Below are 23,155 nucleotides of genomic sequence, written 5' to 3'. Positions count from 1 at the left end.
GGGGCTCTGGCCTCAGAGGGACCCTGGGGCTGCCCCAGCCTGCACTGCCCTGCGTCCCCACTAGGGGGCTCTGGCCTCAGAGGGACCCTGGGGCTGCCCCAGCCTGCACTGCCCCGCATCCCCATTGGGGAGGGAATTGTGGCGGGGGGGAGGGGAAAGGGACATGGATTGGGGAGGGGGAAGGGAAAGGGGCATGAATGGGGGAAGGGATCTGGGAAGGGAGGTTTGATTGTGGGGGGAGAGTAGGACTGTGGAGATAAGGGGGGCCAGGGACAGTCGATTCCCCCCCCCCCCCCGACCCCCTAGCAGGGCTCGCCATCGTCTGGGTCGCCGGCATCCCCGCAGCGCTCCCCGGCCAGGCCGGCGTAGCCCCCGCCACGGCCCTTGCACCCCCCAGCGGCGGGGCGGGCGCGGCCAGGGGAGAAGCCCAGCGAGCCGCTGACGCTGAAGACGTACTTGTCCCACAGGAAGCGCTCGAGGTCGGGCGCCAGGCCGGGCGAGCGCGGCCCCCGCTGGCTCTGCTGCTCGCGGGTCCGGCGTCGGTATTGGAACTCCAGCAGGGTCTTGGTGTAGGTGTTGAGGGTCAGCACCGAGGCCGACATGCAGAGCGTGAACGAGAGCCAGGCCATGCTGCGGGTGGGCGGGGGAAGAAGGGGGGATCGGGCCAGGGAGCGGTAAGCCCCAGCCACAGCCCCCCACTCTCCCCAAATACCCAGCCCTGTGCTCCCCACCTCTTCCCACCCACCCCCAGCCTCTTCCCTACACCCAGGTACCCGCTGCCCTCTCCACATAACTTCCATCTGTCCGTCCATCCACCAACCCACCCAGCTACCTACCCACCCACCCACCCACCGACCTACCTACCCACCCACCCACCCATCCACCCACTGACCTACCTACCCACCCACCCACACACCTATCCGTTCACCCAGCCAGCTACCTACCCACCCATCCATCTATCCACCCACTGACCTACCTACCCACCCAACCATCCACCCACTGACCTACCTATCCACCCATCCATCCATCCACCCACTGACCTACCTACGTATTCACCCACACGCCTATCCGTTCACCCAGCCAGCTACCTACCCACCCATCCATCTATCCACCCACTGACCTACCTACCCACCCAACCATCCACCCACTGACCTACCTATCCACCCATCCATCCATCCACCCACCCACCCATCTGTCCACCCAGCCAGCTACCTACCCACCCATCCATCTGTCCACGCACTGACCTACCCACCCGCCCACCCACCCGTCTATCCACTCACCCACCCAGCTATCTACTCCCCTATCCATCCATCCATCCATCCACCACTCAGCTATCTACTCGCCCACCCACACCCACCCACCATCCACCGCTCAGCGATCTTCCCACCCAGCAGCTGTTCCGCCATTCCCTTCCCCAGCCAGCCAGCTAGTCACCCTCTCATCCACCCATGTATGTCCCACCCACCCTTATGCCCAGCCGCTCCACATCCCTCTGTCCCTCAGCCCGTCCATCCCCCAGGCCCGCCCCTCCCCAGCCATGCACACGCCAGTCCAGCATCTCCGGGGCTCTTCCAAAGGGCCAGGAAGGACTCCATTGTGCGTCCCCAGAACAGGGGGAGCAGCAGGGCACTTGGGGGCTGGATGGGAGCCGGTGCCCCCTAGAGGGGAAAGGCGCCATGTCCCCGGGGTCACTCACCCGAAGGACCAGCCGTAGAACCAGGTCTGGGGCCTCCAGTCCTTGGGCCCCAGGTTGACGGCCACCTGGAAGACCGTCATGTACATCATATGGGCCACCATGCCCAGGAGGCCTGGGGACAGAGAGCCCAGTGAGCAGGGGCAGCACGGGGGGTTGGGGGGATCAGGGAGGGCAGTGGCACTGATGGGGTTAATGGGGGTGATGTTGGGGGGCCATGGGGGTTTGGGTGGGGTGGCACCCGGCAGCACAGTGATGAACGTAGAGGGCGGGAGGCTGCGGGAGCTGAAGGGGGAGCTCGGTACCCGACAGCATGGTGATCACCACGGCTAAGGCGTTGGGGGGCTGGGAGGGCAGGTGGGGGGCAGGCAGGGGGCCGGGGGGCCAGAAGGCTAGGGGCCAGTACCCAACAGTGAACAGTGATCACCGCAGCAAAGGCGTTGGGGGGCAGGCAGGGGGCAGAGGGGGACCGGGGGCAGGCGGGGGGCAGACAGGCCTGGAGGGGCAGAGGGGGGCTGGCACCCGACAGCACGGTGATCACCGCGGCGAAGGCGTTGGGGGGCAGGCGGGGGCAGAGGGGGACCGGGGGCAGGCGGGGGGCAGACAGGCCTGGAGGGGCAGAGGGGGGCCGGCACCCGACAGCACGGTGATCACCGCGGCGAAGGCGTTGGGGGGCAGGCGGGGGGCAGACAGGCCTGGGGCAGCAGAGGGGGGCCAGTACCCGACAGCACGGTGATCACCGCAGCGAAGGCGTTGGGGGGCAGGTGGGGGCAGAGGGGGATCAGGGGCAGGCGGGGGCAGAGGGGGATCAGGGGCAGGCGGGGGGCAGACAGGCCTGGAGGGGCAGAGGGGGGCCGGCACCCGACAGCACGGTGATCACCGCGGCGAAGGCGTTGGGGGGCAGGCAGGGGGCAGAGGGGGACGAGGGGCAGGCGGGGGGCAGACAGGCCTGGGGGGGCAGAGGGGGGCCGGTACCCGACAGCACGGTGATCACCGCGGCGAAGGCGTTGGGGGACAGGCAGGGGGCAGAGGGGGACGAGGGGCAGGCGGGGGCAGAGGGGGATCGGGGCAGGCAGGGGGCAGACAGGCCTGGGGCGGCAGAGGGGGGCCAGTACCCGACAGCACGGTGATCACCGCGGCGAAGGCGTTGGGGGGCAGGCAGGGGGCAGAGGGGGACGAGGGGCAGGCGGGGGGCAGACAGGCCTGGGGGAGCAGAGGGGGGCCGGTACCCGACAGCACGGTGATCACCGCGGCGAAGGCGTTAATCTTGAGCCCGGCGATGAAGTCCGCGTAGCAGGTGGCGTCCAGGCCCATGAGCACGAAGCCGACGCTGAGCAGGGCGATGTACAGGAACTCCGACGCCACCGACAGCCACAGCACCCCTGGGGGGCACCCCATGGTCAGCACGGCCCCCCCATCCCGCCCCCGGCCTGCCCCCCCGCCCGCCTCCCAGCCCCACTCTGCCCAGTCGGGGAGGGGGGCCGCTGGGTGTGCGTGTCGGGGGGGACCGCTGGGTGGGTGTGTTGGGGGGCCGCTGGGTGGGTGTGTTGGGGGGGACCGCTGGGTGGGTGTGTTGGGGGGGACTGCTGGGTGGGTGTGTCGGGGGACCGCTGGGTGTGCGTGTCGTTGGGGGGGGCTGCTGGGTCTGCGTGTCGGTGGGGGGGGGGTGTTGGTGGGGGGTGTCTGCCAGCTGGAGCCCCCATCCTGGGGGTGCCCATGGGGGAGCTGCTGAGCTGGGGGAAAGTCCCGCCCCAGCTTTGTCCATCTGTCCGGCTGCTCACCTTTCTCCGACTCAGGGGGCAGCTCTATGAAACTGCGACAGATCTCGTCTAGGGGCGGGAGGATGAGGGAGAGAGAAAAGGACAGAGCGTGAGGTCAGCGGGACGGAGGGGGCACAGTCCAACCCTCCCCCAAAAATGTTTATTGGGTTTACCTTGGCCGTGGGCTGAGACATGGCCACCTCTGGGGTGGGGTGCAGGGGCTGGGTATACGGGGATCCCTTGCCCAGTGCTGATGCGGCCCCTCTAGGGTGGGGCCCAGGGGCTGTATATACAGGGACCCCTCGCCCATTACTAAGATGCAACCACTTCTGGGGTGGGGCCCAGGGGCTGGGTACACAGGGATCCCTTGTCCAGTGCTGATGCGGCCCCTCTGGGGTGGGGTGCAGGGGTTGGGTATAAGGGAACCCCTCGCCTGGCACCGAGATGCGACCAACTTTGGGGCGGGACACGGGGGCTGTCCCTACCTCCGTGGTGCTCCTCGCAGGAGAGCCAGAAGCCGGTGTGGAAGTAGCGGAAGGCGTACTTGTCCTCGCCCGTCTCCCAGATGTACTGCACCACGTTGGGGTCCAGGGTGGCGTTCCCGGCCTCCGTCTCATTGGCCCCGACGGGCACACAGTTGCCCTCCCTGATGGCCGACAGGCAGGGCGGCTTGACCACCTTGTGCGTCCCCTCGCACCAGTAGCTGGTGGCGAAGGCCGACACGGCCAAGCAGAGGGCCAGCGAGTTCAAGGCCAGAGCCAGCAGCGAGCGCGTCTTCCGGCTCAGCTTGATCATCGTCCCGGGCCCCGGCCTCCGTCGCCACAGGCCGGCAGCTCCCTTCCTAATGTCTGTCTCCCCCCACGCCCCCACCTTTTCCTCCCACTCGCTGCCAAGGCTTCAGTCTCTCCGGGAGAGAAAGTTTCTTGGACTCCAGACGGCGATTTCGGCTCCCATATGGCCCCTTCCCTCCCTCCCTCCCTCCCCGAATTGGACGGGCCAGGACGACACTCCACGCTCTGCGGATTGATCGTTTAATCCACTCTTAGCTTCCAGCCCGTCTTGGAGGCAGGAATCAAAATCTTTTCTCCGCGCTAATCCAGTGCTGGGTCTCTGTCTTCCCTGCAAAGCTGCGGAGAATTATGTAGCTTCCTGCTCCCCCCTTCCCTCCCCCCCGCAACCCGCTGCTTTCCTGGGCAAAAGATCTCGGCTGCTCCGTTCGGGGTTGGAGGCACCTTGGGGCCCTTGTGACCCGCACACCTCCTGGGTGTGGTGCTGTGTCCCGTCCAGTGGCACTGAGATTAACGCGTCTCCTATACAAGCAGTTGGCTTTTAGCTCCTGCAGCCGAGGCTCGTGCATTTAGCTCCAGCGGTGGCCGGTTCGATCCTGCCCGCCCCCCGACCGGGCGTCACACCGTCTTCAGACCGGCGCTGGCTCAAAAGAACAAACTCCAGAATCCTCAAGCGGTTGCAGAGATCAGGGCGGCAAACGAAGCCGCGTTTGGGCCACCTCCAAAAAATCTGAGATTGACTGGATCGATTCGCCGCCACAGGGCCAGGATCAGCGGCGAAGACCCGGGCCAGTGAGAGCTTTAGATGGGTGCTGAGTTACTTGGGTGGAGCCCAAAGAAGAAAATTGCAAGGAGAGTCTGAAATGCAGTGACTGTCCGTTGCTGAGATCAGGGAGCCAGACGCCGGGTTGGAGTCTTTGGCTCTAATGCGGTCTTGAACCGGGTGAATTTTGGGACGCAAAGTTTTGGGCTCACGACGGTTCTTCGTTTGGTCCCCAAAGTTTTAATCCGTTCAGACAAACGAAAAAAAACCCAGACTGAGTCCTCAATCTGGGGAGTGTATCAGGGAGTGCGACTCAAAAGGGGCTGTTTTGAAGACACTTTGCGCTGGGCCTTTCCCTTCAAAGGAATAAAACTCCAGCAGTTTCTGAGATCCGGCTTACCTCAGCTGTTCGACCCAGGGATCGGGGCTGGGGAGGCGGCAGGGGGTGGATTTTGCGTCGCTGAATAAAACCGATGCGGCTCTTCGACCAGGTGATGTTGGCTATTGAGCTTGGGGGATGCAAAGGAAAAGCGGCTCCGCGATGAATTGCTCCGTGGATTGGAACAGTCTCAAACCGGACCCGCCTCCGCTGGGATCCAGACTCACAGGACACAGCCTTGAGTCTGGCTGGCTTCATGAAATCCGGGGTCTCCTGCCCCTTGTGTCCCGTGAGCCCCCCGAACGGCCCCTGTGCCTGCCGGGCTGGGGGAATCGCTTCCCCCGGGCCCGAGCCGCGGGGCGGGTTGGGGAGGAAGCTGCGCGCTGATTGAAAAGCTCTTCATTAGCGCAAAGGCACCCTGGTGCTGAGGGCTGTGGATTAGCATCTAATCAATGGGGCCGGGGGCGGGGGGGGCTGATACTCAGCTTGATCCCCTCAGCCCCGCACAGCTGGAGGGGTCAGCGGGGGGGGGGGGGTAAGAGAGAGGGAGAGAAGTGTAGAGGTGGAGGGATAGATAGATAGATAGAGGGGGTGAATGGGGATAGATAGATAGACGGGGTGTGTGGAGATAGATAGATAGATAGATAGATAGATAGATAGAAGGGGTGTCTCAACGGGGGGTAGAGAGAGGGAGAGAAGTGTAGGGGTGGAGGGATAGATAGATAGATGGGGTGAATGAGGATAGATAGATAGATAGAGGGGGTGTGCGGAGATAGATAAATAAATAGATAGATAGATGGGGGGTGAATGGGGATAGATAGATAGTGGGGTGTGTGGGGATAGATAGATAGATAGATAGATAGATAGATAGATAGATAGATAGATGGGGTGAATGGAGATAGATAGATAGATAGATAGATAGATAGATAGATAGATAGATAGATAGATGGGGTGAATGGAGATAGATAGATAGATAGATAGATAGATAGATAGATAGATAGATAGATGGGGTGAATGGAGATAGATAGATAGATAGATAGATAGATAGATAGATAGATAGATAGATAGGGGAGTGAATGGGGATAAATAGATAGTGGGGTGTGTGGGGATAGATAGATAGTGGGGTGTGTGGGGATAGATAGATAGATAGATAGATAGATGGGGTGAATGGAGATAGATAGATAGATAGATAGATAGATAGATAGGGGAGTGAATGGGGATAAATAGATAGTGGGGTGTGTGGGGATAGATAGATAGTGGGGTGTGTGGGGATAGATAGATAGATAGAAGGGGTGAATGGAGATAGATAGATAGATAGATAGGGGGGTGAATGGGGATAAATAGATAGTGGGGTGTGTGGGGATAGATAGATAGTGGGGTGTGTGGGGATAGATAGATAGATAGATAGGGGGGTGAATGGAGATAGATAGATAGATAGATAGATAGATAGGGGAGTGAATGGGGATAAATAGATAGTGGGGTGTGTGGGGATAGATAGATAGTGGGGTGTGTGGGGATAGATAGATAGATAGGGTGTGTGGTGATAGATAGATAGATAGATAGATAGATAGGGGGGTGAATGGGGATAAATAGATAGTGGGGTGTGTGGGGATAGATAGATAGTGGGGTGTGTGGGGATAGATAGATAGATAGATAGGGGGGTGAATGGAGATAGATAGATAGATAGAGGGGGTGTCTCAGCGGGGGGGTAGGTGAGTGGATGGAAGAAAGCGATTGACGATGCTCAGGAGACAGACAGAGAAGAGGGATACGCGGAGCGATGGACAGATACACATTACAGAAATGATCCCTGATACAGGATCTGTGTGTGTGTATCCGTGCGCACGCTCCCCGCTGCCCCCTGCTGGCGGGGCGGGGTGGGGTGTATCTGGGTTGCTGCCTGCCAGCCTGGCTCGGGTCCGTATCGGGCCCCATGGCTCCCCCGACGCATGGAGAGGGACCGACCGGCTCCTCTGCACTGGGGAGCAGGATCCAGGCCCTTGCAAAGGGGGGAGCAGAGGTCAGTGGAGGGAGAGGTCCAGACACAGCCCCCCACCGCCGTGTCCCAAGGACAGGGGAGGGGACATGGAGTGCAGGAATACGGGGGTATATGGGGAACCAGCTGGGTTACAAAGAGGCAGATGGGCTGGCTCAGGAGGGGCAGGGAATGGGGCACGGGGCCTTCCCCCTCGACGGGGCGCCGGCTCCCACCCAGGGTGGGCCGTGGAGGGCAGAGTTAGCGCGGGACGAGCTGAGGCCTGAAATCCCAGGGGATTAGGGCCAGCTGCAAAGCCCTGCCTGGCATGTTCCTTTCATTAAGATCAACATGTCACAGAGCCGGAGCATTTCCCCTAGAGCCCGTGGGGCCAGCGGAGATTTAAACACAGGGAAGTAATTAGAGGAGAGAGGCCACGCAGTGGGACAGGAAGTGGGGGGGCTGGGAGCCCGGACTCCTGGGTTCTAGTCCCACTCTGGGAGGGGAGTGTGGGCTAGTGGTTAGAGCAGGGGGGGACCTGGGAGCTGGGTTCTCTCCCCAGCTTTGGGAGGGGAGTGGGGGCTAGTGGGTGGAGGGGGCTGGGAGCCAGGACTCCTGGGTTCTCTCCCCGGCTCTGGGAGGCTCCCAGGATCAGGCCCACAGTGGTACCATGTGTTGCAGTTACAAATTTGCTCCTTGCCATTCCCTGCTCAGCACCGGGCGCCCCCGGGGGTTCTGGGCCTGCAATGGGGGGCGGGATGGAAAAAGCCCATTGAGTGACCCACATTAGCTGCAGCCCCACGTCACCAACAGCTGCCTCAGCCCCTGCTGCTTAATGACACAATTAACAGCGGCTGCTAATCAACTGAAGGGGAGGGGAGGAGGGGCTGGACTCCTCCTCCCCGGCCAGTGGGGGTCCTAATACAGCTCTGCCGGTGCCCCTCACTCCCGACCCACAGCCCCCTGCTAGCCCAGCCCTGGGCTCCCCCCAGCCCTGCCCGTGCCCCTCACTCCCAGGTGTTGCCCCCTGACTTATTTTCCTTCCACCCCTGGCCCATGGGGGCCGAGAGCTGAACCTGCCCCCACCCCAAAAGCTGCTGAGTCCAAAGCGAACCTCCAGCACCCGCTTTCTCCCCTACCTGACCCCCCCCAGAACTGCCCCCAGCCCCGGATGCGGCAGATCCGAGCCGAACTCTGTCCACCTCCTACCCCCCAGGAATCAGCCGACCCCCACGCAGCTCAGGGGGCAGGTTGGCCTGAGCCAGGCTAAGGCTGCCCCATTCATGGGGACCCCCCGCGTCTCTAACCCGGCTCCCCCAGGGGGATCGGGCTCCCATGGAACTGGGCGAGGGGAGCTGGAAGGTCAACTGGGGCCTTTGGGGTTGGGAAGGGTTTACGACTGAGGCACTAAAGTCTGGGGGTGGGGCAGCCCCACTCCCCTCCCAGAGCCAGGATAGAACCCAGGAGTCCTGGCTCCCAGCCCCCCTGCTCTAACCACTAGACCCCCCCTCGCCTCCCAGAGCCAGGGAGAGAACCCAGGAGTCCTGGCTCCCAGCCCCCCCCCCACTCTAACCACTATCCCCCACCCCCCCACCAGCTGTTTTCTTCTCTCTCCCAGCACTGCAGCCAGGTCCTGCTCGGGGGCGGGGGGGAATGGAGCGAGTTGCAGGTGGGGGGCAGCTGTGGGGCCTGCGGGGACAGATCTAGGGCTGGGTATGGGGCTGAGGAAAACAGGGGCTGCGGGGTGGATGTGTCCCCGGAGGGGGGGCAGACATTGTTCCAGTCAGGGCAGAGAGGAGGCTGCAGGGGAGGAGGATGTGGGGGGAGGGGGGGGCAGCGGGGAACCTGGCACCACAAAACATGAGCCCAGCCTCATCCATGTTGCCTCAGGCTCTTTATTTTTGTAGGGTTGCTTGAGGGAGGGGAGGGGAGGGGGGATTTCCCACCCCAAATATGCCCCAATTCCAGCCCCTCCCCTCATTGTTCTTTGCTCCTCAGCCTTCTAACAAGGCGGGGGTCAGTCCGTCCCCCTCACGCACGCGGCGGGGGGGCTCTGCAGCCGGGGGCGGGCGGTGTCTCAGTCCCCCGCCAGCAGCGGGAGGGGGCCGTGCAGGGCCAGCGCCCCCAGGGTCAGGCCAGCCGCCAGCAGCCCCAGGCAGGGGGCGTGGAGGTGGGGGCCGACGCCGCGGCCGTGGGGCAGGTCCGGCCGGCAGGGCAGGTGGTCATGGAGTAGGTGCTCGGGCGCGGCTCCTGAATCTGGGGGGCAGGACAGAGGGGAATCAGAGGAGCTCTAAACATGCCCCCCACCCCCACCCCCGAGCCAGGGATGGAACCCAGGAGTCCTGGCTCCCAGCCCCCACCCCCTGCTCTAACCACTAGACCCTACTCCCCTCCCAGAGCTGGGGCAAGAACCCAGGTGTCCTGGCTCCCAGCTCCACCCCCACTCTAACCCACTAGACACCCCCACACACACTCCTAGAGCCAAGGGTCCAGTTGGTCTCCCAACCCAGCCCAGGTCAGTCATGGCCTAAGGCCTACTTATGTGTGATGAGTTTTGGGGGCCTCAGACTAGTTCTCAAACAGGTCCCTCTCAGGCATGGACAGGCCCCCCCCCAAGCAGAGAAGTCGAGGGCTGGAGCCCCCCTACCCCACTCCAGGTTTGGGGTCCCCTGAGCTGGTGTCCAGTTGGGCGGAGTGTGAGCTGGGGTGTGGGGGGTGGAGAGGGACAGAAGGAGTGAAGGGGGGTGTCTCTGGTCTAAGGGGGTCCCAATCTTGGGAGGAAGGGGATGTGGGTGGGGGGGGTCACTGATCTCAAAGGGGGGTCTCTGGGTTCCGGGGTTGGGTCACTGGTTTTGGGGGTCTTGTTTCAGAAAAGGGGGTTTCTGGTCTCAGAGGGGGCTACTCTCAATGGTGCAGATGCTCTGTTCTCGGAGGGGACGGGCCTGTGGGGGATCTGCATTGGGGGCGGTCTGTACCCCGGGAGGGGGGTTGGCTGTGCTATTAGGGGGTCCCAGGCGGGGGGCTCTGATGCCAGGGGGTCCCAGGAGGGAGGGTCTAAACCCAGGGGAGCTCTGAACCTAGGGCGGTGCTATGCTCTCAGGGGAGTGTCACAGGATGGGGGCTTTGAACCCAGGAGGGGGGCTCTGAACTCTGGGGGGGTGGGGCCTCTGCTTCTGGCAGGGTCACAGGAGAGGGGCTCTGCACCCGGTGGCGGGGGGGGTGGTGTTGCTCCCTGGGTCCCGCCCCATCCCCATCCCCATCCCCGGCTCACCCCGCGAGCGGTTCCAGACGAGCAGACGCAGCTCGCCCAGGGCCTGGCTCAGGTTCTGCACCCGGCCCTGCAGCTGGGCGTTCTCGCTCTGCAGCTCCCGGATGGCCTCCTGCAGCTCGAAGGGGCACCCCCCGCCCCCCAGCAGGGCCAGCAGCACCAGGGCCCCCCACAGCCCCATCCCGCCCGCCCACGGCCCCGTCCCAACTGAGCACCGGAGCCAGCCCCGCGTCCCATCGATCCCCGGCCTGCGCGCCAGCCCCGATCAATGCGCCCCCCCGGGGCTTGTTAATTACCAGCCCGCAGAACCCCGCTCAGTGAAGGGTGCTCCTCACTCCCGACCTGCAGCCCCCTGCTAGCCTGGCCCTGGGCCCCCCACAGCTCTGCCGGTGCCCCTCACTCCTGACCTGCAGCCCCTGCTAGCCCAACCCTTCCCCCCCACCCGAGCCCTGCTGGTGCCCCTCACTCCCGACCCGCAACCCCTCAGTGACGGCTAATGAGCCACAAGAAAAAAGTCACAGGGAAATGGAAAAATGTCACATGGTGCTACCGTCATGTACAGCACCGTGCACTAGTGGGCCATGACTGAGCGCTCCCATAATACACTGAATGAACAATGAACAGCGCCTAGCTCCCAGGGCTACCGTAATACACCTAATAGAGAGATAGATTGGGAGTCAAAATCTCACCACCACCCCCCAGTTGGGGGGACGTTGCCGGGAGAGGGGCAGGTGCATGGTCCCTGGGCTGCAGGGGCCGCTATGGGGAGCCCTGGGGCGGCCCGCGTCCGGGGCGAGGAAAGATTTACACGCACTCCGCTTTGATGGGGGGTGGGGAAAGGGGGGCTAGTGACGGAAAGAGCCGAGCGGAGCCGAACGAGCCCGAGCGGAGCCGAACGCCCCGAGAGGCGGTGCCGGAGATTCCCGAGCGGAGCCGAACGCGCCCGAGGGGCCGTGCCGGAGATTCCCGAGCGGAGCCGAACGCGCCCGAGGGGCCGTGCCGGAGATTACCGAGCGGAGCCGAAGCCCCGAGGGGCGGGGCCGGAGATTCCCGAGCGGAGTCGAAGGCGCCCGAGGGGCCGTGCCGGAGATTCCCGAGCGGAGCCGAACGCGCCCGAGGGGTCGTTCCGGAGATTACCGAGCGGAGCCGAAGCCCCGAGGGGCGGTGCCGGAGATTCCCGAGCGGAGCCGAACGCTCCCGAGGGGTCGTGCCGGAGATTCCCGAGCGGAGCCGAACGCGCCCGAGGGGCCGTGCTGGAGATTCCCGAGCGGGGCGCGCGCACCGGATGTGACGTTCCTGCCCCGGCCGCCAGGCTCCTCCCTTTCCGTTTCCGGCAGCGGCCGCGAGAGCAGGTATGGACCGGAGCTCCGGGCCCGGCCCCACGTGGGACCCCCCGAAACCCCCCCCGGGACCCCGCCCCCCCCCCCGGCCTCGCAGCCCCGCGCCCCGGATCCCCCCGCGCCCCCCAGGTCGCGACCCCCGCGCGCCGCTAACGCCCCTGTCCCCGCAGGGCGATGTCGGCCCATCTGCAGTGGATGATCGTTCGCAACAGCTCCAGCTTCCTGCTCAAGCGGAACAAGCAAACCTACAGCACCGTGAGTCCCCCCCGCCCCGCGGGGACCCAGGCGTCCGGGCTCCCCCGCCCCCCCCCCGCCCCGCCCCGCGGGGACCCAGGCGTCCGGGCTCCCCCGCCCCCCCCCCGCCCCGCCCCGCGGGGACCCAGGCGTCCGGGCTCCCCCGCCCCCCCCCCGCCCCGCCCCGCGGGGACCCAGGCGTCCGGGCTCCCCCGCCCCCCCCCCCGCCCCGCCCCGCGGGGACCCAGGCGTCCGGGCTCCCCCGCCCCCCCCCCGCCCCGCCCCGCGGGGACCCGGGCGTCCGGGCTCCCCCGCCCCCCTCCCCGCCCCGCGGGGACCCGGGCGTCCGGGCTCCCCCTCCCCCCTCCCGCCGCCGCGGGGACCCGGGCGTCCGGGCTCCCCCTCCCCCCTCCCCGCCCCGCGGGGACCACCCTCCCCCGCCCCGCGGGGACCCGGGCGTCCGGGCTCCCCCTCCCCCCTCCCCGCCCCGCGGGGACCCGGGCGTCCGGGCTCCCCCCTCCCCCCTCCCCGCCCCGCGGGGACCCGGGCGTCCGGGCTCCCCCTCCCCCCTCCCCGCCCCGCGGGGACCCGGGCGTCCGGGCTCCCCCTCCCCCCTCCCCGCCCCGCGGGGACCCGGGCGTCCGGGCTCCCCCTCCCCGCCCCCGCGGGGACCCGGGCGTCCGGGCTCCTAACCCCGCACACGCACCCCCAGACACAGAGTGGCCGGGATCGGGGCCCCGGGGCGCTGCCCGGACCCAGGACAAGGCTCTGCCCGGGGCGCCGCGGGGCGGGAGCCGGGCCCGGGCCCCGCTAACCGGGTGGTTCTCTCCAAAGGAGCCGAACAACCTGAAGGCCAGAAACTCCTTCCGCTACAACGGGCTGATCCATCGCAAGACAGTGGGCGTGGAGCCCGCGGCAGACGGGAAGGGGATCGTGGTGGTGCTGAAGAAGCGGGCAGGTGGGGAGATGCAGACGGGCTGGTTTCCTTCCCCCCCAGCGAAGGATTCCGGGAGCCAGACTCCCGACACACGGGGATGTGAAATAATGGTTTCTTCTGGGGCGGGCAGATCTGGATTGAGACCCACCTGCCCAGTTCACTGCTTGGGCCCCCTAGATGGGAAGGGCCCCATACTCCATTCCCCACCCCCGTGAGCCCTCCAGTCCCCCTGCCCTGGGGCTGGTTCGGAGCTGGGGCCCCCTAGACGGGAAAGGTTCCATTCCCTGCCCCGCTGAGCCAGCCGGTCCCCTGCCCCGTAGACGGGGAGACCAGCTCCTTTCCTGTGACCCCTCTCCGTGGCCTTTCCTGGCCCCTGTTCTGTACCCTGGCTCTGACCCGTGGCCCCTTCCCCCAGGCCAGCGCAAGCCAGCCACGTCCTATGAGAAGACGACCATTAACAAGAACGCCCGGGCTACGCTCAGCAGCCTGCGCCACATCATCCGCAAGAACAACTACCGCAAGGATCTGCGCATGGTGAGCGCTGGGCTCGGGGGGCAGCCGAGCCTCCCCTGCCGTGGGTCTGGTCCCCTGCTTCCCCAGAGGGGGCCGTCCTGTGTTCATGAACCCATGGGGGGGAGGAGCATGGCCCCATTGGCCAGAGTGCCTGTCACGAGGGGCGGAAAGGGACACAGCTGGCTCCTCGAGGGGGTTGTATCTGGGGGGGGGTGCGCCTCCGTTTTAAAGACAGGATGAGCTGGATTTAACCCAGGTGGCTGTGCGGGTCGCTGCGATCTGCGCTCGGCTCACCATGCCTCGTTGGAGACCTCCCCCCCGTCCTGTGGCGTGGGGGGGGTGATCATGCTAGAATGGGGGGATTGATTGGCGATCGTCTTGCCACCCCTAATCTGAGCACCCCCATTCCACCACGTGGTTGAGCAGTGATGGGGGGGTGATAGTTGCTCCACTCGCCATGCCTGATCAGTGCCTTCACCCCCTTTAGCTTCAGGGGCGATATCTAGAAGTGGGCTGCAGCCCCACTCTGTCTACCCCTGTTGCAGGGGCAGCGGGGTGGGGAAGCCAGTCCCAGTCGCTGCAGTAGGGCCCCCCCCCGTGCTGTGCCAGGGCCCGCTCCACTGTGCGTCAGTCTCACGCGTTCCCCCCCCAGGCCGCTCTGCGTCGCACCAGCGCCATCCTGCGGAGCCAGAAGCCGGTGGTGGTGAAGAAGAAGAGAACCCGGGCTACCAAGACAGCGTGAATGGCTAGCATGTCCCAATAAAGGGTTCAAACCTGCCTGCAGCGTGGCACAACCTCTGTGGGGGGGGGAGAACAGGAAAGGGGGTGGGTCCCTGGGGATGCGCAACATCTGTGGAGGGGGTGCCCAATGGCGGTGGTCCAGTGTTCTTCAGACATAGTGTCTAGTAGGTGGGGAAACTGAGGTAGAGAGATGGGGATATGGTTCTGTCAGCGTGTGACCTTAAAAAGGGAGAGAACCCACGGGTGGGAGAGGAAGACAAGCTGCCCTTTTGTAAGGGGCTCTCACCAGGGTGGGGGGCTGCAGGTCAAGAGTAAGGGGCACCGGCAGAGCTGGGGGTGGCATTCCCCTGGCTGGGGGGGGGTTTGGCCGGCTTGGATGCTGCCATCTGTCCCCTGGGTGCCCAGCCCTGGCTGATTAGGCCAAGCTGCTTAAGGCCATGTTTACACTGTGCTTTCGGCGCCAGGCTCAGAGCTCATCCCCGCTAACGGGATTGGAAGCAGTGTGGGGATGGGGGGGACCCCTATTACATAACCCCTGTCTCGCCAGCAGACCGGGAACAAATGGATTATCCCTGTCATGCCTGTCAGGGCAGCAGGGACCGGCCAGTGGGGCCACGTATGCCACGGGTTAGAGCAGGGGGGGCTGGGAGTTAGGACTCCTGGGTTCTCTCCCCGGTTCTGGGAGGAGAGTGGGGACGGGTCTAGTGGTTACAGGAGGTGGGGGTCAGGGACGAATGGCTCCTAGTTTGTCCGCTCCCCCTGCCCCCTCTAGTGGCGGCACTTGGTACTTCACTGCTCAGGGCCCGCCCTTCTGGCAGGGCGCTCGGTATCGCCCCCAGTGGCCAGGCCGGGTGGCTGCTGCCTTCCAACTGTAGCAGGGGCTAGTGGTGCCCAAGGCCCTGCAGGTGGCTGGTTCGGATCCTCCCCGGCCCGCTCCCTCCCCCCAGAGGCCAGGCGAATGGTTTACACACAACGCTCTTTATTGAAAACCAGACACCAGTACAGCAATGTAAGACAAATGCCCTTTGTCTCCCTTCCTTCCACCCCCCCCAGCGCTGGGCGGGGAATCTCGCTGGCTCTGGGGTGGGGAAGAAACGAGACAGAAGCACAAACTGCAGAACACAACATGAATCTGGGATGGGGGGGTGTTTTCCAAACAGGCTTCAGCAGGAGGGAGGGGGGTGAATGATCTGCCCCACAGAGCTGCATTAGAGGCCCACGGGGAGAGGGCATGAATCAGACCAAGGGTGCGGGGAGAGAGAAGGAGCAAATGGAGGAGGGCAGAGCGCTTTTCAGGGCCCTAGACGGAGGGCATTGGTTTGTGCCAGTTGACGAGGGTTTTTTGCTGCGGAGCTGTGGCTGGAGTGTTAGTCGAGGAGACAGGATGTCTGGGTTCAACCCTTGGCTCTCATGCTGTGTCTGGGCAGCGCCCGGCGCGACGGGGCCCCAATCTCAGTGACTCTGTCTGGGCAGCGCCCGGCGTGACGGGGCCCCGATCTCAGTGACTCTGTGTCTGGGCAGCGCCCGGCGTGACGGGGGCCCCAATCTTGGTGACTCTGTGTCTAGGCAGCACCTTCTTTACGTGATCCTTCTCTTCCATCAGCTATTTCTCTCCTCTCATTTCCCATTCTCTGCCCTCTGTTCACTGCTGCTCTGCCTTTTTATTCTCTGTTCTTTCTCATTCCCCCCTTCCTCCCTGTTACATCCCCCACTTTCCTTCCTCCTTCATTGCTCCATTTTTCTTTCTCTCCTTCCTCCTATCCTTCCTTTCCCATCATCCGCTCTTTCACCTCCTCCACTTTTCCCCTGCTCCTTTCCACCCCGGGGGTCTCGGTGGGGGTCCCCCCTCCCTTGGCCCCCAATGACAGCCTGTTTGGAAGTGCCCAGAGCGGGCTGCTGGCGGAGGAGGGGAAAGGATCCAGCTACCCAGGGAAAGGGGTCGGGCGCCTCGCACGCATGTTTCATTTGTCTGTTCCATCATTTTCTCATTCACTCGTCCTCTCTCACTCCGCCCCGCTCAGCCCGCACTCTCCCTCCTGTTTGCCGTTCCCCTCCCGGCCTGGGACCTTGGCCTTCCTATTTCTTGGGTTCGTATTGGATCAGCTTCATGATGGCTTCGTTCTGCATCACCCCGGAGATGAACTCCCCCTCGGCGATTTTGTCTGCGGGGGTGGGGGGTAAGAGAAGAAAACAGAAGGGCAGGGGGGAGGGAATGGAAGGAGAGTGGAGAGGAGGGGTTAATGAACTGCAATCCTTCCCCTCTAGGGGGGTGCCAGCTCCTATCCAGCCCCCAGGGCAGGGACTGGCTGGCTCAGGGGGGGCAGGGAATGGGGCCCGGGGCCTTTCCCCTCTAGGGGGTGACGGCTTCTATCTGGCCCCAGGGCAGGGACTGGCTGGCTCGGGAAGGCAGGGAATGGGGCCCGGGGCCTGTCCCCTCTAGGGCTGGGTTTCATCATAGGTTAAAAGGGCTTCAAGATTTGCCCTGAGGTGCCGTGGGGGGGGGGGTGCATGTGTGGCACCATGTAATATCAATATGGGGCATTGGACCATCTGAGCAGTGCAGCTCGGAGCCGGCCAAGGTGGGGCTGGGCTGTGGGCTGGGAGGATGGAGAGCGGAGAAGGGGGGTCTGGCAGATCCCTTACCGTTTTCCCCCTTTTTGAAAAAGTCCCAGAGCTTGTTGGCTCGTTTCTGGGGGGGTGTTTTCATCCTCAGCGAGCATTTTCTGCTCTTCAAGGGGAATCATCTTAAATATTGCCTGTGGGCAGACACACAACGTTTGACATCTAGCCGTGCCCCACCCCAGAGCTGGCTGCATCTCCATGCCGGGGAAGGGGCCCCGTATACCTAGCCTCCGTGCCCCACCCCACTGCTGACTGCATCTCTGATCTGGGTGAGCGGCCCCATATACCCAGCCCCCTCCCCCCGAGCTGGCTGCATCTCACTAAATTTTCCCAACCTGGTGGGTGTATGAAGCTGGTGTTTTATTGCTACACTCCAACTTGAGGGGGGGGGGGGGTTCAGCTCTGCCTCCCTCTCCAAATAAATACAATGGGGCAGAGAACAGTAAATCATGTGGGCCTGGCTCCTAGTGCCCGTCCCCCAGCTCTAACCACTAGACTGCACTGCCCTCCTAGAGCAAGTATAGAACCCAGGCGTCCTGACTCCCAACCCCCCCTCCTCTAATTGTTAGACCCACCTCCTCTACCAGAGCTGGGGATAGAACCCAGGAGTCCTGGCTCCCACCCCCATGGCTATTAAGGTCCCCCCTCCATACCCTGTGTGACCCCTGTCTCAGCTGTGTCCATATGATGCTCTAAAGCTCTCGTTTCCAGTCCCAGCTGATTGTGGGGGAGGAGGCATTATTAAGATTTTCCCCCAGTCTGGGCTCGGGAGATTAATCTGAGCCAGGAGCTGAATAGAATCCGAGCCTTGGGGAATATTAAAAATGATTAAAGGGTCCCAGGGATTGACCAGAGGGAAGCTTAACCCAGCCTCTGGGAAACGCCATGCTTGGGAAAGGGACAGCGGGGGGGGACAGGAACTGTCTGCCAGGGAAAGAATGGGGTTAACCTACTGGGAGGGTAAGGTGGGTGGGTGGAGGGATAGGTGTAGAGATGGATGGGTTGGTGGGTGGATGGACAGGGATAGGTGTAGGGGGGGTTGGTGAGTGGATGGAGTGGTGGTGGATGGAGGGAGGGAGGGATAGGTGTAGGGGTGGATGGGGGGGGTCGGTGGGTGGATGGAGGGATAGCTGTACAGGTGGGTGGATGGAGTGATAGGTGGAGGAGTGGGTGGATGGGTTGGTGGGTGGATGGACAGATGAATAGGTGTATGGGTGGATGGATGGAGGGATAGGTGTAGAGATGGATGGGTTGGCGGGTGGATGGACAGAGGGATAGGTGTAGGGGTGGATGTGGGGGTTGGTGAGTGGATGGAGAGATAGGTGGAGGGATAGATGTAGGGGTGGGTGGAGAGGTCTGTGGGTGGGTGGAGGGATAGGTGTAGAGATGGATGGGTTGGCGGTGGATGGACAGAGGGATAGGTGTAGGGGTGGATGTGGGGGTTGGTGAGTGGATGGAGGAGTCGGTGGAGGGATAGGTGTAGAGATGGATGGGTTGGCGGTGGATGGACAGAGGGATAGGTGTAGGGGTGGATGTGGGGGTTGGTGAGTGGATGGAGGAGTCGGTGGAGGGGTGGATGGAGAGATAGGTGGAGGGATAGATGTAGGGGTGGGTGGAGAGGTCTGTGGGTGGGTGGAGGGATAGGTGTAGAGATGGATGGGTTGGCGGTGGATGGACAGAGGGATAGGTGTAGGGGTGGATGTGGGGGTTGGTGAGTGGATGGAGGAGTCGGTGGAGGGATAGGTGTAGAGATGGATGGGTTGGCGGTGGATGGACAGAGGGATAGGTGTAGGGGTGGATGTGGGGGTTGGTGAGTGGATGGAGGAGTCGGTGGAGGGGTGGATGGAGAGATAGGTGGAGGGATAGATGTAGGGGTGGGTGGAGAGGTCTGTGGGTGGGTGGAGGGATAGGTGTAGAGATGGATGGGTTGGCGGTGGATGGACAGAGGGATAGGTGTAGGGGTGGATGTGGGGGTTGGTGAGTGGATGGAGGAGTCGGTGGAGGGATAGGTGTAGAGATGGATGGGTTGGCGGTGGATGGACAGAGGGATAGGTGTAGGGGTGGATGTGGGGGTTGGTGAGTGGATGGAGGAGTCGGTGGAGGGGTGGATGGAGAGATAGGTGGAGGGATAGATGTAGGGGTGGGTGGAGAGGTCTGTGGGTGGGTGGAGGGATAGGTGTAGAGATGGATGGGTTGGCGGGTGGATGGACAGAGGGATAGGTGTAGGGGTTGGTGGGTGGATGGAGGGATAGGTGGAGGGGTGGGTGGGTGGATGGGTGGACGCAGACACATTCTCTTCACTGCCTGCCATGAGTCCCAAAGACCCCTGCATTCCAATCAGCCAAGTCCCCTCATCTGCTCTGTGGAGGCAGCTGTTTCCCAGAGGAGGTTTTTGATCCATTTTCAAGGTCCCCCGTCCTGCATCCGCACCCATGCCTGGTGAGACTCATCCTCCCACCAGCGATCCTCCCCTGGCCTCTAGCCTGGTCCTCAGAAACAGCTGCCCTCTAGCCAAGAACTTCCACTCCCAAGGCCCCCAATGTCTTGCCTCCCTTTCACCTTCTCAGCAAAATCAAGTGGCAAGTAGTTCCACCGGCCACCAACATATTTTCCCCTCCCCCTGCTATTAACAAGCAGGTGACTCTTTACCTTACCCCCTGATCCCACTCTAGGTTCATGCCCATTGCACCTAAGGGCTAATCCCGATTTACAAGGGATCAGAGAGCCCGGCTGGTGAGAGGGCGGGGTGAGGGTGCATACGTGCTAGGAGAAGCGTTTGCTGATCAGTAACCGGGTAATTTGGGATCAGACGGGAGGGGCAGAGGTTTGGACACCAGCTTTTGTTCTGACTACCCGAGACTTTGCTGGTGGGCCGCTGGTCTTCACAGGAGCAGAATCAAGGTGGATAAAACCCAATGATTTTTTGGTCTTTATTTGGAAAAAAAAAACCCTTTTTTAATTGATTTTTTTAAAATTTAAACCAGATTTTTTTTTAAAATTCTGCTATTTAAATGATTACATTTTCCTTTTAAAAACTAAATCTGTTCTGAAGGAAATCTGAATTTAATACAAACCCCGCTAAGGCCTGAACTTATTAGCATCTCTTAAACCCTACAAATATGCGGAATCCAGGAGCCTGTATCAAAAACGCTACATTAAAGGCTGTTTTTCTAGACAAAGCAAGAATCCAGGGGGAAACATGTAACTTTTGAGGCAAGCTTTATAAATATGGCACGACAGTAGGAACCCAGCAAGATGTGAGTCACCGGTTTCTCCCCTACTAAAAAAGTACAATGAATAAGAACTTGACGATATTAAGCTACCTAGTTGCTTAAATAAATGTACAGCGGACCCTGCTAGGAAGCAAAAAGATGCACAAAATCGAGGGTAAAGGCACCCGGGAGTTGTAAATCACTGTGTTTGAATGGTTCTGCCTGACGAATAAATGGAAAAGTGGATTAAAGTCAGTGATTGATATGGAGGTGTTAGAGTGGGTGATTTAAATCGCCTTGATTTAAACCCAGGCCCCCCCCACTATGAAGGACTCAGAGGTTGTGATGGGCCACGTTTTGTCTGCTGTTTTCTCCCCATCAAAAAATGGATTTTTTCAGAGCCCGGAAAGATTCCCGGAGAGGGGGGCAGAAAAAAGACCGAAAGAGATTTTTTCACATGGAAGTCGTCTTTCGATTTTGAAGGTGACCTTTGACACTCACCCCCATCCCCACCCCAAAAGCGGCTGAGCGAAACCCCTCCGGAAACGGCGAAATCGAAAACCCACAGGGGGAAAAACTTGGGTTCGGGGGGAATGGCGACAAATTTTCAGGGGCTCAGCTCCAGGGTTGCTTCCTAGTTCCTCAGGAGCGGGGACAGATTCCTACCGAGTCCGTTTAAACACATCCGGGTCTCGTCACCTCCCCAGAAACATCCTTTTATTAAAAATAAATAAAAAATCTTAGCCATCTTTTAGCCTCTCTGAAATCCAGTAACGGGTAGTTCCCCAGGCCCTCCGTAGCCATCAGGCCAAGGTAACAGCTGCCCATCCCGCCCTGATCCAGTCCCAAGAGAGATCAAACCGGAGGTGCCACACAGATAGACTTCAGATGCAAGACACTAGCCCCGAGCACAGCTGGGGGGCAATCAGCAGGAAAGGGAAGTTTTGGCCACTAGGAGGCAGGCAACCCATAGATTGCAATACAGGCTCTATCCCCGGCTCTGGGAGGGGAGTGGGGTCTAGTGGTTAGAGCAGGGGCGCTGGAAGCCAGGACTCCTGGGTTCTCTCCCCAGAGAGGAATGAATCATTTACTCAGCCTCTTCCACCCTCGTGCCCCTCGGCACGCCGTGAACGCCACCGTCACCGAGTATTTGGCCACCTCTGGGAGTTGCCCATCTTGTTTTTAGAGCGACCTCTCTCATTGCAAAGCCACTGCCCCTCCCCTTGCCCCCCCCCTCGCCTTCCTCCTCCTTCTCCTTCTCCTCCTCCTCTTTGGGGTGGCAAATCCAGCTTATGGTCTGTTACATTCTGCCATGGGGGAGGCGAGCACCCCCGATACCCTCCGTGACCCCGGAGCAGCAGCTTTGCAAGGGGCCGGTGAGGCCACCCTGATAAAATTAACAGTGGGGGGGGGGCGCTGCTTTCGGCCAAGCCGCTTTCAGCCTCCATTCGGGCGGGCGCCTGGCAACCAAGAGGCTCAGCCCAGGGAAATTAGCGAAACAGGATTTTGCGTGGGGGCGGGGGGGAATCCCATCAGGGGTGGCTAATGCCATTTACGAACTACGCAAACCTTGATCGGGGCTAATCCACTGTCATGCTGCCTGGCGTCATCCTGCCACCTGCCCGGAGGTCAGGCAGCCCTTGGGCCCCTCCCAGCTCTGCCAAACAGGCTGGCTGCGGGCGTGTTTCGGGGGGGGCCTCTCGGGAGTGGGGGGATGACAGCGGGCTGGATGGGCCCTGGGAGAGGCAGGAGAGGATACCAGGGTAGATGGGCCTGTTGTGACGCTGTGTCTGTCTGGCCTCCGTTCACAGGCACATCAGACACGGGCGGTCGATGGGTTCAGTGGGGGACAGGCTGTGACGCTGTCTGAGGGAGCCGGTCATCCCGGCAGGCAGAACGAGCAGGAATCGGTTTCATTTGCGAGGAGGGGGAAATCGCGGTCAGAGCTGGGGAAAACCTTTCTGGCTCGGTGGGCACCAAGAATCTTCTCAGGGTGGCGCGGCAAGCCTGCGCATCTGCCCCTCCTCAGGGCACTGCTGCAGGGAAGCTCACAACAGCCCCTCAGGACACTGCTGTGGGGAAGCTCACAGCACCCCCTCAGGACACTGCCATGGGGAAACTTGCAGCACACCTTCAGGACACTGCTGTAGAGAAGCTTGCAGCACCTCCTCAGGACACTGCTGTGGAGACGCTCGCAGCACCCCCTCAGGGCACTGCTGCGGGGAAGCTCGTAGCACGCCCTCCTTGCCCCGGACTCACCGTGATGATCTCCAGCACCTCGCTCTTGCTGATCTCGCCGTTGCGGTCGACGTCGAAGAGGGAGAAGGCCCACTCCAGCTTGAGGTTGGTCTTGCCAGAGGAGGTGAGGTGCAGGGCTATGATGTACTCCCGGAAGTCCAGCGTCCCGTCACCGTTGGTGTCGAAGCTGCGGAAGACGTGGCGCGCGTAGACCTGGGGGTCCGACTTGGGGAAGAAGTTGCCGTAGATCTTCTCGAACTCGGCCTGGCTGATGCGCCCGTCCGGGCACTGCTTCTGGAAGCTCTCGTACCACTTGCACAGCTCGTCCTCCGAGTACTTGGTGTTGAGCTTCAGGTCCTCCAGGATCTCCTTGGACAGAGCCCCGCTTTTACTGTTCCCCATGGCGCCCCGAGCCTCCGCCCTGAGCCTCCGCCCTGATCCCCGTCCCTAGTGCCCCTGAGCCCCGGCCTAGCGCCCCAATCCTCCAGCTAGCGGGCCGATCCTCCGCCCCGATCCTCCGCTCCGAGCCCCAGCCCAGCACCCCGATCCTCCGCACTGATCCTCCGCTCGGATCCCCGGCACTTGCAGGTGGATTCCTTTGCTCCGTCTCCTCTCTCCCAAGCCCTCGTGCTCCCCTGCTTATATAGACTCCCGGGGAAGGGGGGAGGATCAGCAGGGGCGGGGGGCTCTGA

The 23,155-nt window shown here is 62.3% G+C and overlaps 3 protein-coding genes across 3 annotated transcripts; 1 reads left to right on the top strand and 2 right to left on the bottom strand.

Moving 5' to 3' along the window:
• Positions 1-205: 205 nt before the first annotated feature.
• LOC144279035 (germ cell-specific gene 1-like protein) lies at positions 206-4,248 on the bottom strand. Its single transcript, XM_077840466.1, has 5 exons — positions 3,939-4,248; positions 3,475-3,522; positions 2,923-3,075; positions 1,697-1,808; positions 206-630 (listed from the first exon to the last, which is right to left on the bottom strand). Exons 1-5 carry the CDS (start codon positions 4,246-4,248, stop codon positions 303-305), a joined length of 951 nt encoding a protein of 316 aa, XP_077696592.1. The 3' UTR covers positions 206-302.
• A 7,650-nt stretch (positions 4,249-11,898) lies between these two features.
• RPL28 (ribosomal protein L28) lies at positions 11,899-14,427 on the top strand. The gene is made up of 5 exons (XM_077840502.1): positions 11,899-11,978; positions 12,137-12,221; positions 13,035-13,158; positions 13,553-13,671; positions 14,303-14,427. The coding sequence occupies exons 2-5, from the start codon at positions 12,141-12,143 to the stop codon at positions 14,390-14,392; spliced, it is 414 nt and encodes a 137-aa protein (XP_077696628.1). The 5' UTR covers positions 11,899-11,978; positions 12,137-12,140; the 3' UTR covers positions 14,393-14,427.
• A 2,040-nt stretch (positions 14,428-16,467) lies between these two features.
• On the bottom strand, positions 16,468-22,865 carry RCVRN (recoverin). Its single transcript, XM_077840498.1, is given in 4 exon segments — positions 16,468-16,553; positions 17,035-17,086; positions 17,088-17,147; positions 22,485-22,865. Coding segments are annotated over 4 exon segments (579 nt in total).
• Positions 22,866-23,155: the final 290 nt, after the last annotated feature.

The sequence above is a fragment of the Eretmochelys imbricata genome, chromosome 23, assembly GCF_965152235.1.
Source record: "Eretmochelys imbricata isolate rEreImb1 chromosome 23, rEreImb1.hap1, whole genome shotgun sequence".
NCBI classification, from domain to species: domain Eukaryota; kingdom Metazoa; phylum Chordata; order Testudines; family Cheloniidae; genus Eretmochelys; species Eretmochelys imbricata.
The sequence above is the reverse complement of the archived record's forward strand: the minus strand, read 5'-3'. Positions and strand labels throughout refer to the sequence as shown.

Bases quoted from the DNA above. Each gene is read 5' to 3' on its own strand.
- LOC144279035 (XM_077840466.1), bottom strand. From the start codon at position 4,248: ATGATCAAGCTGAGCCGGAAGACGCGCTCGCTGCTGGCTCTGGCCTTG. The intron at 3,523-3,938 runs GTAGGGACAGCC...TCCCGCCCCTAG, and splicing joins CTGCGAGGAGCACCACGGAG to ACGAGATCTGTCGCAGTTTC. The intron at 3,076-3,474 runs GTGAGCAGCCGG...GGTGCCCCCCAG, and splicing joins GCCCCCTGAGTCGGAGAAAG to GGGTGCTGTGGCTGTCGGTG.
- RPL28 (XM_077840502.1), top strand. From the start codon at position 12,141: ATGTCGGCCCATCTGCAGTGGATGATCGTTCGCAACAGCTCCAGCTTC. The intron at 12,222-13,034 runs GTGAGTCCCCCC...TTCTCTCCAAAG, and splicing joins ACAAGCAAACCTACAGCACC to GAGCCGAACAACCTGAAGGC. The intron at 13,159-13,552 runs GTGGGGAGATGC...CCCTTCCCCCAG, and splicing joins GGTGCTGAAGAAGCGGGCAG to GCCAGCGCAAGCCAGCCACG.